Source organism: Zeus faber, assembly GCF_960531495.2.
Source record: "Zeus faber genome assembly, chromosome: 15".
NCBI lineage: Eukaryota > Metazoa > Chordata > Actinopteri > Zeiformes > Zeidae > Zeus > Zeus faber.
The window spans coordinates 7,666,132-7,682,899 of record NC_137194.1 but is presented as its reverse complement, the minus strand read 5'-3'; the positions used below and the strand labels follow the sequence as shown (position 1 = coordinate 7,682,899).

At 44.2% G+C, this 16,768-nt stretch overlaps 1 protein-coding gene across 1 annotated transcript; it reads left to right on the top strand.

Moving 5' to 3' along the window:
- Positions 1 to 10,360: 10,360 nt before the first annotated feature.
- LOC307241013 (keratin, type II cytoskeletal 8-like) lies at positions 10,361 to 15,278 on the top strand. The gene is made up of 9 exons (XM_080014962.1): positions 10,361 to 10,974; positions 12,591 to 12,799; positions 12,885 to 12,945; positions 13,076 to 13,171; positions 13,272 to 13,436; positions 13,537 to 13,662; positions 13,779 to 13,999; positions 14,094 to 14,152; positions 14,298 to 15,278. The coding sequence occupies exons 1-9, from the start codon at positions 10,465 to 10,467 to the stop codon at positions 14,501 to 14,503; spliced, it is 1,653 nt and encodes a 550-aa protein (XP_079871088.1). The 5' UTR covers positions 10,361 to 10,464; the 3' UTR covers positions 14,504 to 15,278.
- Positions 15,279 to 16,768: the final 1,490 nt, after the last annotated feature.

Genomic DNA, 16,768 nt, shown 5'->3' with positions numbered 1-16,768 from the left:
AGGGTTAAGGTTAGTAAAAGTAATATCGATGACATCCCCCGCTTCGTCCGATGACTGACTTAATACAATAAAAAACATTTTTATATATAAATAAAAACAAGAAAAATTGTTCCCAAATGTGTCTACAGTAACACTGGGATAACACAGCAAACTATTCGCTGTACACCAAAAAAAAAAAAAAAAAAAAAAAAAAATCCAAGTTTCCAACATATTTAGGATAGGAAAACATATTTTCTGATCATTATTGTGAATTGTTCTTGATTGTAGTTTCGATGGAGCTACAGCACTAGATGCCGCCAATAGCTATTTTAGCGTTGCAATACAGGCGGAGTGATATGAGGTTACCTGCGTCCAGGCGGAGACGTGGTTGCCCCCTAGCAACGGTCATTATTTTACAGTACAGCCGTCATTATTCAGAAATATTTCACCGCTGATTGTCGCTATTTAACAATCAGAATGGAGTATTCCACAGAGCCGTGTAGAAAGCTGTTGTAATTTGGACGTAACTGATCAGATAAAAAAATACTTGTTTCTAGTTTGCATGAAAACTGTAATACCACATACCAGCTTGCAGGTGAGATCAAGAGACGAGATGATGTATGTGACAAATAATCTCTTGAACTTGAACTTGAACTACATACTGAACCTTTTATCACAGAACACATTCTAATTATGTCAAGTCAATGAAGTTTATTTGTATAGCCCTTAATCACAATACAGTCTCAAAATGCTTCACAAACCCACATTTTACATCAAAATCAACGGAGTCCCCTGGTCTGAACCCCATCCGGGCAAGGAAAACCTCCCAGAAAACCATTTGGGAGGAAAGGAAGAAGCGTTGAGAAGGGACCCCAGAAGGAAGGACCCCCCCCTTCCAGGATGAGCAGGCTGCAGTGGATGCTGAGTGTGCGACGACAATTAAATAATATGACAAACCATCAGATATTGTATTTCTATACGAGGCAAAGTCATCCAGGTCACTCGCAGCAGCCTGAGGCCTAGAGGAACATTGTTAATGCCAAAAACATGTTGCAATTCCTGGTTTTATTAGCTGCGTAGAGTGGTTATTCTCTGTAACAATTTGTATTACTCATAATAATTATGTGTGTCTGTGTGTGTGTGTGTGTGTGTGTGTGTTTAAAGGGCACCTGTCTCACATCAATACTTGTGGTGTAAGATGTTATGGACAAGTTGTTGCCCTTTACGGAAGAATGCTCTTTGGGGTGTGACCACGGAACTATTGCTTGATAGCTTCCAGCAGCTAGATAGTACAGAGCTGTCATTATTTGATCATTTACGACAGGGAATCTGGCATTTCTCAAATAGACCCTCTTCTGTCAGGAAAAGAGCAAATCAAAAAAAGCTTTTTTGTATTTATTTGTCTTGCAAACTTGAATGGCACGTAATATCTACTCGTCTCTCTCTCTCTCTCTCTCTTTCTTGCATCCTCTTGTTTCTTAGATGACTTGCATGTACCGGGGACCCACATCGCAGGCGGTTAGGAACTGGGACTTTCTCCAAGAACCAAGCGTCCAAAAGCCTGTGCGTGCAGGAGATTCAAGGCGGGCGAGCGACGCAGGCTGCATTCACAGTCGGTGACAGTTGTGGAGCTGAATGACAGGCGATGACTGGCTGAGCTCTGGGTGCCGAAGGTTATACTGTAAGCCCATTCTGGGCAAATCTGATGGTCTTTGGTGGCCCCCCATATGCCATTTATCTTTCTCCTCCAATCAGCCTTGAGAATGGGTGAATTTCTATAGAAGCGCTCATGGTTCGCTTTCAAGTTACTGCTTCGAATCCAGATCATTGAAGCTTCTTTCTGCCCTGCGGCTATCGACAGATCATACCTTGTTGTTGTCGCTTTGTGATTACATAACCCTGAACCACATTGGAAGAACGAACATCTCACCTCTCAATGCAAAGCTATTAGGATTTTAAAGGGACTGCACCGTTCTGTGTAGAATCACAGTTCTAAATTTGAGCCTTTTCCAGCGTTTAATGCTATAAATGGTGCCCGCGCTCTTACATTACTGAAGGGGTGGGGTGTGGTGGGGTGGGTCGGGATTGACATTTACATTATTTTGATCCAGGCATGAAGAAGAATAAGGTTTGCACTATCTCAGCGACTTCATTGCTCGAAATGTCATTTTTAATAAGAGTCCCCTCACACGCATTAGTGCCTCTTTGCGGATACCGTACTTGCCTATGGGCAAGGCACAGGCTTGTTAGTACTTCTAGCATGAGACAGGCCCAGGCATATCTCACCCAACTGTATAGTGAGGCTGCCTTGCCAAATGACTCCTTCGCTTCTTGCAGGAAAAATAAGGTGGAAAAAAAAAGTAGGCTCCAGAAGAGTTTGAGACCTGGCCGACCCTGTTCTCCAAAGTTGCAAGGGCTGGGCAGGTTTATCTAATTTTCCTTTCATTTGCTTATCTAGGAGAGAAGCAAGGTTGCATCCTTTGACTAACCTCAATACGCACTTTCCATTGGAGGGGGCAAAATGGACGGTGTAAAGCGCATGTGGGGACATGTGTGTGAGTGTGTGTGAGTGTGCACGTATGCATATGGGTGGGGATAATGTTGGCATAAAATCAAGCTAAAATAACAGCTTGAAGCTGCAAAGACACATTCCCTGCAACGACATACCTCGATGTGCATTATTTGTTTCCTTTGTCTTTGTTTGACTAGGAAGGAACTAAAGCCTCTGCACAGGAGGGTGCATGAGTGACATTCCATATTTATCGGGACACAAGTTTCGACGGCAATGAGTGGATGAACAGTCGATCATTGACAGAAAAGAACAAGAGTCTTCTCTGTCACCAATTTGCCCAACTGCACAGGAAGGGACGATCAGGCCTCAACAACTGAAAGACTTGACCCTGATAAACAAGTTACTATGATCCAGGGGACCACACCATCCCAACACCACACACACACACTGTCAGATGGACACCACTGGAGCTCTCTAACAATGGACCTTGGTCGAAATGAATGTGACAGAGAGGGAGAAAGAGTGAAAGGGAGCGAGAGCGAGAGAGAGTATTGGGTGAGGTTGGAGGTGTGTCAGTATCCTGGGGCATTTAACATTCTTCACTGACATACGTGGAGCCATGATGCCTCCGGTAACTAAGCCGTTACCGAGGGGTGGGGTGAAGGAAGAAAGGGAGTGAGAGTGGACATAAATCTCTCACGTATGAAGGAGAGGGTGAATTTGATAATCTGAAACAACAAACTGCATGTGTTGATACCGTTTAGTGTTGATGCAGGTTTGCTGCTCACCAAGTAGCTGCAGGATGTGCAACATACAGTACATATTTGTAGCATTACCCGCCACAGGGGATTTTTCAATACAAGCATTTAGGACCCTCCATAAGCGCAGCTTTGCGCAGGAAACTGAATCTCAGAAATACTTGCATATGTGTCAGGCCGGACAAAAAGCAGTCAGGGCAAGATGTGCAATTGTGTTGGCTGTTATTACACTGCAATCCAGCAAGTTAAGCTCTGCTAAAAGAAGCGTGAGAAGTGTGAAAACAAACTTTGACAAAAGATGCTTATTGTATATTAGCCCAAGGTTGTTTTTCTGTGCTGACTTGTTCTGATTCACAGCTGCTCCCTGTGTGTCCCTGACAAAGGGTGGAGTGCAAATGTGACACAAGCAACGCTTACGCTTACAGTGTCCTCCAGAATATAAGCATTTGGGCCTTTCAGGGCCCATATGGGTCAAGAGTGCCATGCGTGCAGGAGAGGCGTTGAATGACCAAGTCCCGCTTAAATGTTCATTACTAGGCCAGTACCTGGCCACGTCCAAATGTACAGTATCTCCACTCGTTAAAATGCCATCAGTCGAGGCGGTCGGCGGGTCAGATTACTAACCCGTCCTTGGAAAATAAGATGTAGCACAGTCTGGAATTCAAGGGGAATTTTTTTACGGGTGGCGCAGTGCAGAATGCGGCTTGCGTGGGAACCTATCCCCATGGCTGCCTGCCTATGCCAACCTGTCAGCAATGCCATGACCTCTTATTTTTTTACAAAAATATGAATGATAAAAAAATATTCTGATCGATTCATCTGTCACTCCGATCACGCATTAAAGCCCTCGAAAAGAATATGTTATCGTTGATCAAAACCGAAAACAGGGAGCTCTGCTGCGTGTCCCCGGGTGCCGGAGCAGGAGCTGGGAGCTCCCCTGCAGGGTAAGGGTTCGGGGCCAACAGAGTGCCTAGAGCAGCATGGTCTGCTTCACTACTCGCTACTATAAAAGGGTAATGGGGTGCTGGGCTGAAGTTTTTTGGTTTTTGATTATTGGTTTTAACTGGATTTCGTCAACCATTTCTCGTTTGCCACACACAAGCAGCTGATTACATGCTTTCAAACTAGAATGCAGTTAAAGCAGGACTCAGACAGTAAGGGAGATTTACTCCGTGTATCTATCTATCTATCTATCTACCCATCTATCTATCTATCTATCTATCTGTCTGTCTGTCTTTCTATCTATCTATCTATCTATCTTTATATCTATCTATCTATCTTTATATCTATCTATCTATCTTTATATCTATCTATCTATCTTTATATCTATCTATCTATCTACCCATCTATCTATCTACCCATCTATCTATCTACCCATCTATCTATCTATCTATCTATCTGTCTGTCTTTCTATCTATCTATCTATCTATCTATCTATCTATCTATCTATCTATCTATCTAGAGTATCTATCTATCTATCTATCTATCTATCTATCTATCTATCTATCTATCCTTCTCCAAGCATCTGATCCTCTTCTTGCAGCTGCAGAAAAGAAAGGAAAAGCTGTGATGTAAGAGTTCAGCTCCAGGTATCAGCCCGTCAGCAAATTTATGCAAATATTTGCAGCCACGCAAATTATAGAATATATTACATAATTTCTGCCACAAGGGAAATTTCATTAACCATTTCGAAACAAGGTGTCACAAGTTTTAAATTTAATATTCAAATTCATTATGAGACATACCATGTACCAAATTAATCAATGCCATCGTTTGTTTATTCACACAATTCCAAATATTACACACACACACACACACACACACACACACACACACACACACACACACACACACACACACACACACACACACACACACACACACACACACACACACACACACACACACACACACACACACACACACACACACACACACCAGAGAACAAAAAAAAGTACCATTCTTTTCTAATGTAACTTTCCCCATTCATTTGTGACAACCTCTGCCTTGGTTCTGCAAGTGCCCAACCTGCGTCCTGTGAGCACAGCACTTAATGTCAACCAACCAAGATGGGCCAAGTGTTTTGCAATACAACCAGTCTGCATCAGATAATCCTGCAGTGATTTTTGTTCAGGCAAAAATCAAAAATCCTAACTATATACACCTATAAGCTACAACATTATGATGATGCACTGTGTGTTCTGACATCTTTCTATCATAGCAGCATTAACTTTTTCAGCAATTAGTGCTATAGTAGCTCCTCTGTCTTCTTCATTCAGTACCAAATCGTCCCGGTTTTCAGCAAAATTAAAATGAAAATAATATTATACTTGTTTTCAGCGCTTACATATATTATATTACTGTATAGAAGCAAGCAGAAAACGAAGTACCCACCAGAGAAGTGGGCATCATCATCTACACGCCCACTCGCTCAGGGGTGTGTGTGTGTGTGTGTGTGTGTGTGTGTGTGTGTGTGTGTGTGTGTGTGCCTCTAATTGCCTTATTGAACAAAACAAAAAAGCACTGTCATCTCTTTTGATTTTGTATCATTATTACATTTGATGTATCTTGTGTCACTCTTAAATATATTGTGGCAACAGGTGGCGTAACATGATGGTGAAAGGCCCATATGCAACGACTTTTTTGGACCTAACAACAATTATAACAACTATAATAATAATAGTAATTATTATAAGGAACCGCAACTGTTTGTTTGTAAGGTTTCTTGAGGTACCATTTAAACTTGTCAAGCTCCTGATGATGAACGACCAAAGCAACCTCGCAAAATTCCGACAGTCGAGGTGTAGAAGTGACTGCGAGACCGACGCCTTCCAAAATATTAACTTTAAGAAAGTGTCGGCTGATCTACCTAGTCTGTCGGGACCGGCAGGGGTGGTAAAAGGCATGGGGAATGGGTGATGAGCGGTGATGATGATGATGAAGCTGGAATAACACATTTACAGTTGTTGATTTTGGGAGCATGGGATGGGTCGCAGCATTGGACACAGCAAACGAAGATCTAATCATTTGTAACCACACCCAAATTCTGCAAAGACCTGCGAGGCTAACTGGCACGGAGAAAAGACAGTGACGAAGTCGAAAGGTTGTGTGTGTGTGTGTGTGTGTGTGTGTGTGTGTGTGTGTGTGTGTGTCTGTGTGTGTGTGTGTGTGTGTGTGTGTGTGTGTGTGAGTTTGTGATCTTGTCACACAGTCGCGTTTGACATGGGGTTGGTCTATAAACACATTCGGCATGAAAGTCATGGAAGCTGGGAAAAACAATGCAGCCACACCCATACAGCACTCCTTCCATCTATTATTATTATTATTATTATTATTATAATAAATATCATTATCATTATTTTTTTTTTTTATTATTATTTTATTATTTTTAATTAAAGCTGCAAGAAGCGATGACCGGGTCCTCAAAGTGCAAGTGTCGGCCGGACCCAATAAATCGGCTTGGAGGAGTCCGCGAAAGTACGGAGCATGAAATGAACAGGCCTCTTGTAGACACTCTCCAAGCTTAAAGCCGTTCAAATAAATCGCAGAGGAGGAGTTTGGGAAAGTACAAAGCATAAAAATTACCAAAATGTGACAAATGGCACCTTTGATTCAATATGACCGACTTCCCATTGGGTTTTGGTCATAGCAGCAATATATCTTTTTTTTTTTTCTAGTGATGTTACATATGTGTTCCGAATTTCATGAGTTTTCGTTGGAAAAAGTGAATAAGTTTTATTTATTTTTTATTTTCTCGGGGGCGTAGGCGGCCATTTTGAACCGCCCATGCACCTGACGCACTCAATATCACATGACACACCGGGACTGACGAGTGTGCAAAGTTTTGTGAGTTTTCAAGTTTTTTAAGGCCCCAAAAGTCACGTTAACAGTCTGTTTTTTCGAACATGAATTCAATACGGTGCCGCGCCCACATCGTGTGATGTAAACAAAATCTTTGAATAACTTCTAATCCCCAAGGTGTCTTGTAGACACTCACCTAGTTTGGGGTCAATCCGATAAATCACCTAGGAGGAGTTTGCGAAAGTACAAAGCATGAAAATGACCGAAAAATGACAAAAATTGCACCTTTAATCCAATATGGCCGACTTCCCGTTGGTTTTCCGAAATGGCGGCCATATCATTTTTTGTAAGTCTAGTGATGTTACATATGTGTTCCGAATTTCGTGAGTTACCATGGAAAAAAAGTAAGATAGGTTTGATGTTTTGAAATGTTAAGAGGGCCCAGCCATTTTGCTACGCCCATGCACAGGTCCACTACAATATCAATGGGGGGACTCGAACTCACGTGTGTGCAAAGTTTTGTGTGTTTTTTCGAGTTTCTTAAGGCCCCGAACACCGATTCAATTTGGCTGTATATGTATGTGACAAATAAATCTGTTGAACTTGAACTTGAACCTGAAAAACAAGAAGAAAAACAGAACAATAAGAATAGGATCCACATCCTTCATTGTGTAGTTGAGGACCCCAATAATAATAATTAAAAAAAAAATAATAATAATAATAATAATGATAATAATAACAATAATAATAGTAATAATAACAGTTAAATAATATAATAATAATGCTAATGCATGGCCACACGCTGAAGAGTAGTCTATCATTACGTGCCCTTTTCAGAGAGAAACCGCAAGAGAAGAAACAGATAGTAAACAAGTAATGTTTGCAACTACACATGGCCTGTCTGGAGAAGCTATCGAGGCCGTTGTTGGGATCTTCGATGAAAAACCTTCCGCCTGGTCCCACACAGCTTAATCAGAGCGACAGGAGTCACAGCAAATATGTGGAAGAAGCTCATGAGATGTGAGGAGGGGTAAGGTTATTGACAGCGCATACATAATCGAAAAAAACAATGGCCTAATTGTCAGAAACATCTGGCGTCGGATTTGCCAGAAGCCTGACGCGATCAATTCTCTCACCCGCTTGTTGCTTGTGCGCGTTGCCCTTGCCAATTTTTTCAATGGTGAACCAGTGAGTGAACATTCCGCAACCTGTGCCGACAAGAAACTCCAAAAAAAAATTTAAAAAAAAAAAAAAAAAAAAAAAAAAAAAGGGGGGCTTGGTACCACTTTACACAGATTGTCTGATGATCAATGATGACAAAGATCACAATCTAAATAGTTATAAAATAGAGCACAATACATTTGAACAGAGACAGGCACACAACTATGTGAGGAAAAAAGTCAAAGTCACCGTTTCGTCCGTGTAGCCCCGCAGCACACACACCCCACACTACTCCAAATATCTTCAGACGCATCGATCCAGTCTCTCGGGCGGATGGGAATTGACTTGAAAATGCAGACCATTGACGCTGTCTATGTCCGCAAACATACACACAAATCTAAAACTCCCGTGAAGTGGTCGTGGAATCTCATTTTTTCGATAAATATACTTAACTCTATATTTTTAACTTTACTGTACTGTAGAATGGACTTTACTGTAGAACGGAGAATGGAGACGGAAGAATGCTCTGGCATCTCTCCGATTTGGGTTGGGCTCCCAATGCCCCCTAAGGCGTACGGAGAGTGTGTTATGGGGCGACGGGCAGGATAAGCCTGGACCTGTCCCGACGTAATGATTCCCAACAGGTATCAACAGTTCGAAATCAGTCAGAACAGGAAATCTGCCGTTTCTTTTCTTTCTTTAAATCAGTTCAGTCTTTGAGAGGGGCACGGAACAGAAAGCGTCGGTATGTCGTTGCATGTAGGACTCAGCGAGTGTGTGTATTTTTTAACGCGCTTTAACGCTTTAATTGGTGCTGGTGTGACAAGGCCTCAGAGCAGCTGAAAGGCTGCGGTCACACACTAGCCCTGCAGCCGCAAATGTGCCCCGAGCTCAAAGCCATGCAGCCGCAGAAGGAGTTTTTCTCCTGCTCACAGAGCCTGCTCCCCGCAGCGCCGACATTTACCAGCACACGTTGTGCAAGGGCTTGGTCCACGCGCTCAATGGTGAACCCCGAAGGCTGCGCAGGGCATGCAGCTACAGTAACAAATCCATCCCTATGCCAGCCCGTCGTGACTCAGTAGTAGAAGAAACCAAACCACAGCCTCTCGTGTGGTTGGGGAGAGGCAAGAGCAAGAGTGAAATTGTCATCTAGCTCCCTTCGGCAAAATCGGGGACAACGCTTCCAGTGATTGCACATGTTTATTGCTTTGCTTGTTTTTGGTTGTTAACATGTCATTTGGCATTTTGGGGGGGGGGGGGGGGGGGTCATGTCTGGCAATGTGGCAATTCATAGAATTCTTTGATCTTCCTTAAGTTTTATTCGGCTGTCCAATTTCTTTGTATCTCCTCTCTCTCCTTTTTCCTTACAACCTCACACTTTGAGCCCGTGAGCCAATGGGGTGCGAGGCTTAGCGAGAGACAAGGAGGTTTGGTGGAATACCCGCTACGTATTTTTTTAGTTTTTTTTCCCAAATTATTCTTGAGATGAAATAAACAAAGTTGCTCATCCTTCAGGATGCATTTCAGGAGAGAACCATTCGTTTGTGCTCCCGCCAGCAGGACAGACTTCTGCACACAGACTTAAATCCAGAGGTTTCGATTGCTCTCTTGTAAACTGAACTCTCACGCGTAGCAGCAAACGTCGCGCGCACATAAACAGTGCATACATACACAGAGAACAGCATGAAAGAATGTATTGGCCAATGGCAGGTACCTGACAGAGAAAAAAAAAAAGATTAACAGTATTTTGCCTTTTGTATCATGTATCTGTTTATTGTAAGTTGTAAAAGGAAGAAGTGCACTTAGCAGCCGAACACTGAATGCACTTCTGCCCAACCTTTCCCACTGATGACCGCGGGCTATTCAAGTGAGTCGTTGCCAATGAGTCTTCCCTCCCCCTGAGGTTCTCATGCCATTCCTCTGTGCACACCTTGGCGTGGCCCCGATTACCTTAGAAAGGCTGGCACCGCTACCTGTCTGACAGGGCTGGGCTGGGGCTGCTCCGGGCCTCCCTATCGCGAGGGACAGGTGGCTGAAAGAAGGAGCGGCCGGGGGTGTGACACTTGGTGGGCGGAACTCAGCTGAGACTCCTCCTCACTCAGTGGCAGATATAAATGCGTGGAGGAGAGGAGGGAAGACACTCAGAGGGACTTGACTCTCCTCTAAGTGACCTCCACTGCTCCGCCGAAAGCTCTATCTCTCTCCCTGCTCCGTTTTTCCTCTTAACCCTTGACAGAAGAAGCAAAAGCAGATATGACTTCGAGAGTGCAAAGGACTACGACCTCCACCACTAGAATTGGTGGTGGTAGTATTGGTGGTGGTGGTGGTGGTGTTGGTTTCTCCAGCGGGTCCTTGAGGAGCGGAGGCTTCTCTGGAGGAGGTCAAAGAGTCACTTCAAGTCGGTCATTCAGTACTCAGAGTGCCATTGCCGGTGGTAGTAGTAGATATGGTGGTGGTGGTGGTGGTTATTCTTTGAGCTATGCTAGTGGTGGCAGTGGCGGCTTTGGCGCTGGTGGTGGTGGCTTTGGCGCCGGTGGTGGTGCCTATGGCAGTGGTGGTGGTGGTGCATTTGGCAGTGGCGCTTCTCTCGGCTTTGGTAGTGGTAATGGTGTCTTCATACCACCAATCACCGCGGTCACAGTCAACGCCAGCCTGCTGAACTCAGTGCCCATCTCCATCGACCCCGCCATCCAGGAAGTCCGCACTCATGAAAAGGAGCAAATCAAGACCCTCAACAACCGCTTCGCTTCATTCATTGACAAGGTGAGTCACCCCTTTCTGTTTGCCACCTCTGTAATTGCATCTATTTTCGGAAACGTATGGTTAAATGAGGTTCAAGTTCGAAAAATTTACTAAAAGACGACTATTTCATTGTTAACCGCGGTTTTGGTTTGTTCAGTATGTCATAATTGAATAGCTAAATCTCCCTTTAAGGAGCCTCCACGGCTCATTCAGTTTGACACAGCAATTACATATTGTGCACACTGTGAGCTGCAACCGGCGAAAGGATCAAAAAGCTATGAACTTCGTAATCATATGACAGTTCATTCACATAGAAAATACTTAAGAACAGCATGTGCAATCAACTTACATGAAATTGTTAATGGCTGTTTGTGCAGCAAGTCCCCTTTGCACTGAAACTAAAGGCAGATACTCACTGCTGTTACCTGAAATGGGGCCTTTGAAAGCTGGCTCTCTGGTGCAAAACAGTAGGGGGGGTGTGGCAGGAAACTTGAGCCCTGCCATATCCAGTGACTGGCAGCCCTCTCTAAGTGGTAGTATCAGGTTATCATCCATTGCCACGGCAGCAGGAATTCAAGGGGTTTCAACGGATCCCTTGCCAGCTCCAATGAGAACTAATAGCGACCCATTAAAGTCCACCGTCAGCATCTTAATAAGTGTGAGTGTGAGTTAAAGGCGAAGCTTGACTTTAATACTGGCCTCCACATAACAAAAATTTTCTGGGTGCTTTTTCCGTGCTTCCTCCAAAAAAAAAAAAAACCTTTAAGGGACTGCAGTAAAAAGTGTGCACGTCAAGGTGAATACCTTAAGGGAGTTCACCACACCCTGCCTGTGAAAACGCTTTATCAGCACTTCACACACAGTGAACAAACCACACCTAGTTCTTTTGCACAGTATATTGGACCGATGCAACATATCAGTAACCGTTAGTACATGCCTTTTTCTCTCAATAAAATAAAACGATTTGTTTTAATTTACATTTAATCTGAACTCTCTGGTCAGAATTTTTGGGCAGTTATTGTCGTTTGTTCTCTAAATACAATGCACAGTAGGGTTAGCTACAAATCACCCAAGGTGTAGGCTTGGGGCTTACCTTGAAAAATTATTTTTTTTCTCTCTCAGCGTGTGGAAAGATGTTCAAGAGAGACAATTTGGTCTTTCCCAGTAAACATCCCAGCCCCGAGGGAATATTTTAAAATGGCTGCCGCCGATCCAATCAGTATATACAAGGCACCTCTGTGTGGGAAAGTTACACATAGGTGTGGCCATAAGATATGATCACCTGACAGAGCAAGTCAAGGAATCTTTTTTTTTCATTTCTCATTACTTCACTTATGTCTGTCTACTCATGACATTTTCAATCTAGATTGGAATTTTCTATTACATGGAAATGATAGAAATGAGGCAAGCCCCTTCCAAAAAGAGACCTAACATGTCAATAAACAAAACGACCGATTATATTTATTTCATTTCATTTACCCATTTATTTGTTTGTATTTAAAATGTATTTTATCTTTGTTGCTTATTTATTTTTATTCGTCTATTTTGTTTATTTATTATTCATTTATTTTGTTTAGAGCGTCCCCTTTCCGCACTGAATCTCCACTCGCTCTACGCTGTCACCTTCCCTCCTCCAGGTGCGCTTCCTGGAGCAGCAGAACAAGATGCTGGAGACCAAGTGGACCCTCCTGCAGGACCAGACCACCACCCGCTCCAACATCGACGGCATGTTCGAGGCCTACATCGCCAACCTGCGCAGGCAGCTCGACGGGCTGGGCAACGAGAAGATCAAGCTGGAAGGGGAGCTGAGGAACATGCAGGGCCTGGTGGAGGACTTCAAGAACAAGTGGGTTTTAAACGGCACAAACTCAACACACTCAACTTTGCAGATTTGAGTGCTTTTTGACCACCTTCTTCACTTCCTTTTCCAGATATGAGGACGAAATCAACAAACGTGCATCTGTGGAGAATGATTTTGTTCTGCTCAAGAAGGTGAGTGAACTTCTAGAGTGAAGTTAGATTTAGATGTCTGGATGTAGTCGACGGGGTTCGTGACATTGTAAGAAGCCTGTGTACAATCGTCAAAAGCCCAAACTGCTCATTGTCCGCGCTTTTCTTCCAGGATGTGGATGGTGCCTACATGAATAAAATTGACCTGGAGGCCAAGGTTGACGCGCTTCAGGATGAGATCAACTTCCTCAGGGCAGTCTATGATGCGGTGGGTGAATATATCAAGCAACTCTTGGACTGATGTTGATCGATGGCCAATACCAAAATGATCAACAACTTACAAATATGCCTACATCCTTATTCTTCAGGAACTGCGTGAGCTCCAGGGACAGATCAAGGACACCTCAGTCATCGTGGAGATGGACAACAGCCGCAACTTGGACATGGACTCCATTGTGGCTGAAGTACGTGCTCAGTACGAGGACATCGCCAACCGCACCCGCCAGGAGGCCGAGCTGTGGTACAAGCAGAAGGTGAGTGGATCAAGGCAGTAAATCCTGTCATAAACATGTTATGAACCGACCGCTTGGTATTCTGAAATTTGGAAATAACATTCTGCTTTCGTCCAATAAGTTTGAAGAGATGCAGTCCAACGCTGGGCAGTACGGAGATGACATTCGCAACACCAAGAGCGAGATTGCTGAGCTTACCCGCATGATCAGCCGCCTCCAGAACGAGATTGAGGCAGTCAAGGGACAGGTAATTCCTGATCAAAGTCAATAGTGTCACCATTCATTACAGTACCTAAAATGTACCTACAAAATGTTCTACGTATTATGTCTTGACGTATTAAATCTCTCATTTAAACCCTTTAGCGTGTCAATCTGGAGGCCCAGATCGCAGAGGCGGAGGAGCGGGGTGAGCTGGCGGTAAAGGACGCCAAGCTCCGCATCAGGGACCTGGAAGAAGCTCTCCAGAATGCCAAGAGGGACATGGCCAGCCAGGTGCGCCAGTACCAGGATCTCATGAGCATCAAGCTGGCCCTGGACATCGAGATCGCAACTTACAGGAAACTCCTTGAGGGAGAGGAGTCCAGGTAAGAACCTTGAGTCCGACGTGGAGTTAAGATCAAAGCACATAATGAATAATAATAGATAACATGACGAAACACTCATCGCACCTCTTCGCAGAATTGGCACTGGAGGTGGAAACGCAGTTATCCATGTTCAGAGCACAAGCTCGGCCTTCGGTAAGAGTCTGCCACGCTGCCATTTATTAAGCTGACTTATTTTCTTCCTGAAGTGACTTCCAAGCAATGCTCAATATATAGCAATGAGATGATTTCATCAATTTGTTCGGTTTCATCTGACTTCACTTCTCTTCCACCAAACCAGGTGGATCAGCCGGTGGTGGTGGTGGTGGTGGTGGTGCTGGATATGGAAGTGGATATGGAAGTGGAGGCGGAGGCGTAAGCGGAGCCCTGAGCGGAATTGGAACCAGTGGATTTGGCTTCGCCGGTGGAGTCTCCGGCGGCAGCCTCAGCGGCGGAGGCAGCATTTCGCGCACCACCACCTCGTCCGTGTCAAGAAGAATGTACTAAGCAAGCACTCTGTCTGGTTTGACCCTGCCCTCCTTCTCCTTCACCTACACCTTTCCGACTTGGTTTTCCCTCTGCCTCCTCCTGTCGCTGACGTCCTCCCCATCAAACCGCCAATTAAACATGCAAGCTCAGAGTGGCCCCTTGTTCATGCAAATCAAAGGGAATCCATTTTGTTTAGCCATTTAAAACGACACCTACAGCACCACGGCGTTATTGTCTTTGGCATCATATGCATTCAGGGTTGACGGAGCAACACCTAAGAATCCAATGAGGCAGATAGATAATTACACCAAGAGTGATCGGCAGCAGAGAAAAGTCCTCGCTGTTCCATTTGATGAGCTGGGCTGTCTCCCAAGGCAAAAAAAAAGCAAAACAAAAAAAAAACAACCACACTGCTCACTCGCAAAAAAAACAACCCAAATTAAATGGCAGAATTGGGGTGACCCAGATCGTTTACTTAACTTTCTGCAGGGTTTCCCCGCTAATTCCTCCTATCCACCATTTTGTTGCCTCGCGTTGTGGCGGTAGCAATCCAAATGACGGGTGTTTGACCTTTAGGATTTTCTGCTTCTCTTCTCTCCCTTTAACTCTCACCGAGGTACAATGGGTTCTCCACTAAGGCTATCAAATAGTGTTTAACTCCTGTCTCCTACACTTTTCAAACGCCAATAAAAAAAAAATAACAATGAAAAGGCAAAGCCTGTTCAACCGGATTTATTGATGTTGACCGACAGTGCCACCCGAGAATCATGAAATAAATCGGAATCCCTATCAATCTTGTGGATTGTATTTTTTTGTCTGTGTGTTCTTGTTCTTCTTCATATGCTGTCTTTCTAAAATCTAGAAACGGGGGGGGTCATACTTCCTTTAACCGATCGCTCCCATTTTCCAACTCATGCGACAAGTTGACACATCAGTCAAGATTTATTTATTTATTAGTTTGTTTTGGAATTGGGCTTGGAGAAAAGCAAATTGGTCATGTGTATAAAATGACGACATTATGACAGTTAACTTTGGTTGTCACCGTTTTTCGAGCACTAAAGGGGGTTTTAAAACTCTAATTTGTGGCAAATGGTGAATGTCCGGTAGAGCTAACTACACGCTGTTGCACGGCAACACTCCCATTTTCCCTGCCATATTTTGGGATGCAAAACCTACACCCAGATCATACGGCGGCCCCTCGGGCGGAGAATCTGACAGCCCTCACTCGGAAAGGCGGCGCTCTGGCGCAGCGGGGGGACCTCCATATTTTCTGTGCAATAATATATGTAGACACCCCATAATAACATCCCGCGTTATAAATATCTCTCCAGCCATTTCGCCAAACCCTGAGGCCCCCTGTGATAGAACCCAGAAGGTTACTTCTACACATCATCATCTACACAAAAAGTCCTTGTTTGTTGTCGTGTTTGCCTTTAAGTTTAAGATCTTGAGCAAATGTTGGACTCCATGCAAATGGCCGCAGGGTTGAGCGGATCGAGACCAAAAGTATCTGCTCTACCAATACTACGTATCCTTTTGGAGATCCATTCTAGGGTTAATGGGATCGATACCAATAAAGGACCGGTTTCTCTCTCCAAAATAAGTAAAACTGTTTTTTTGTTTTTTTTTATTTCTCTTATTGCTGAGCCGAGCCAAATTATCCGTTTCACTCCGTCCCACGTCGCGCACGGCAACTTAACCCCCCCGGTATGGATACCGCTGATCCTGCCCTGGTATTACTTGGTATCCGATCGAAACCAAATCCTGCAGTATCGCCCCCCCCTCCCCCCTTCAGCCCAGCTTATGTATTATGTAATAAGGAAAATAGGTGCTCCAGTAATTGCTGCGGCACAAAAGGATGTTCTGCTTTTACCTTCCACTTTCACACACACACACACACACACACACACACACACACACACACACACACACACACACACACACACACACTCTCTCTCCCTCTCTCTCTCCCCCCTCTCCCTCCCCCACTCTCTCTCTCTCTCTCTCTCTCTCTCTCTCTCTCTCTCTCCCTCTCCTCAATGGACACTTTGTTTCTCACGTTTAAAGTTAATCCCTGGGGATAACTCTGGGATTATCGTCATCTTTATTCAGGCCCTACGTGTAAACCTCTCACACCTGTAAACACATATTCCGCTCGGTTATTCCAGGTGAAGTGGCAGCTCAAGTCAGCCAAGGCAATTTATTCAAGGGGATTTTCACAGGTGAGTGACGTGAACATGTCAGAACATATTGAGTAAGGTTGGGGGGCATAACATGTCACGT

Coding starts and splice junctions, on each gene's coding strand:
- LOC307241013 (XM_080014962.1), top strand. CDS start 10,465: ATGACTTCGAGAGTGCAAAGGACTACGACCTCCACCACTAGAATTGGT. Junction 13,172..13,271: donor TCAGGGCAGTCTATGATGCG/GTGGGTGAATAT, acceptor CTTATTCTTCAG/GAACTGCGTGAGCTCCAGGG. Junction 14,153..14,297: donor GAGCACAAGCTCGGCCTTCG/GTAAGAGTCTGC, acceptor CCACCAAACCAG/GTGGATCAGCCGGTGGTGGT.